Source organism: Cicer arietinum, chromosome 5, assembly GCF_000331145.2.
Source record: "Cicer arietinum cultivar CDC Frontier isolate Library 1 chromosome 5, Cicar.CDCFrontier_v2.0, whole genome shotgun sequence".
Lineage (NCBI taxonomy): Eukaryota > Viridiplantae > Streptophyta > Magnoliopsida > Fabales > Fabaceae > Cicer > Cicer arietinum.
Window position 1 is genome coordinate 65,456,168 of NC_021164.2, and position 1,064 is coordinate 65,457,231.

The 1,064-nt window shown below is 33.3% G+C and overlaps 1 protein-coding gene across 1 annotated transcript in view; it reads left to right on the plus strand.

Annotated features, from left to right (window-relative positions):
* Positions 1-448: 448 nt before the first annotated feature.
* LOC101504279 (F-box protein At1g67340-like) overlaps positions 449-1,064 on the plus strand; it is a 1,878-nt gene continuing 1,262 nt past the window's right edge. The window contains exons 1-2 of the mRNA XM_004502314.4: positions 449-733; positions 842-1,062. Coding sequence (XP_004502371.1) covers positions 528-733; positions 842-1,062 — 427 coding nt within the window. The 5' untranslated portion in view covers positions 449-527. The remainder of the gene's footprint in view (positions 734-841; positions 1,063-1,064) is intronic.

The window sequence follows — 1,064 nt, forward strand, 5'->3', positions numbered from 1 at the left end:
TGAATTTTCAAATGATTTAATAATATTATAATAAGTTTTGAAAATATAAAATTATAACGTTAAACTCTATTAAATTAATATTAATAAATCAATAATTTATAACAAATGAAAATAAAAAAAGGAGTTAAATATTTGGTGGTTACACAGATTAATTACCTACATGCCGCGGGTCGTCAATAAAACTTTTTAAATTAGGGAAAAAAAAGTAAAAAGAAAAGAAACTGTTGAAAAGCGTGCAGACAAGGGAGAAGGATTTTGCAGTACAAAAGAAAAGAGCAAAAAGCAATCGAGTGCATTAACTTACGGACGAACGATAGAGTGGATCTGGGTCAACGCTGTTTGACTCATATAAACGACAATATCAAGGCCCTTTTAGTAATTAACCACTCCCACTTCCAATGTTTTTTCTGTCGTTGTAATGAAGGGATTCTGATTCATTACCCTCTCATACTATACTATATAACAACCCTTCCCTTTGCTTTTACCCTCTTCTTTATTTATCTTAAGTCTTGTAATATTCTATTATTATGCGAACTAGGACAGGTTTGTGTTATCCTCAAAACATGTCTTCTAACTCTTTTCTTAGCCGGAAAAAGCAGAAAACAATGCCGGAAAAACCACCCGGAGTTTCTGACTTGTTTGAATCTCTTCCCGATGACCTTGTCCTCTCTATCCTCGGAAAGCTTAGCTCCACCGCAAATTCTCCCTCTGATTTCATCACTGTTTTAATCACGTATGTTTTCGACACAACAACCTACAAATATGTGAAAATTTCTCATTTTGTTAAAATTCGTCCTTTTTGTTGTTGTGGTAACTGATTTTTTGAAACTGAACAAAACAGGTGCAAAAGACTCAAATCTTTAGGTCTTAGCTCTATTGTTTTGTCGAAAGCATCCAACAAAACATTATCAGTTAAAGCTAAAAATTGGTGTGACTCTGCTCATCGATTTCTCAAACGATGTGTTGATGCTGGAAACACTGAAGCGTGTTACACTCTCGGAATGGTAAGAACTAAAAATAAAATTGTTATTTTAGTTTTTTTACCTGCATACAAACGAAAGAGT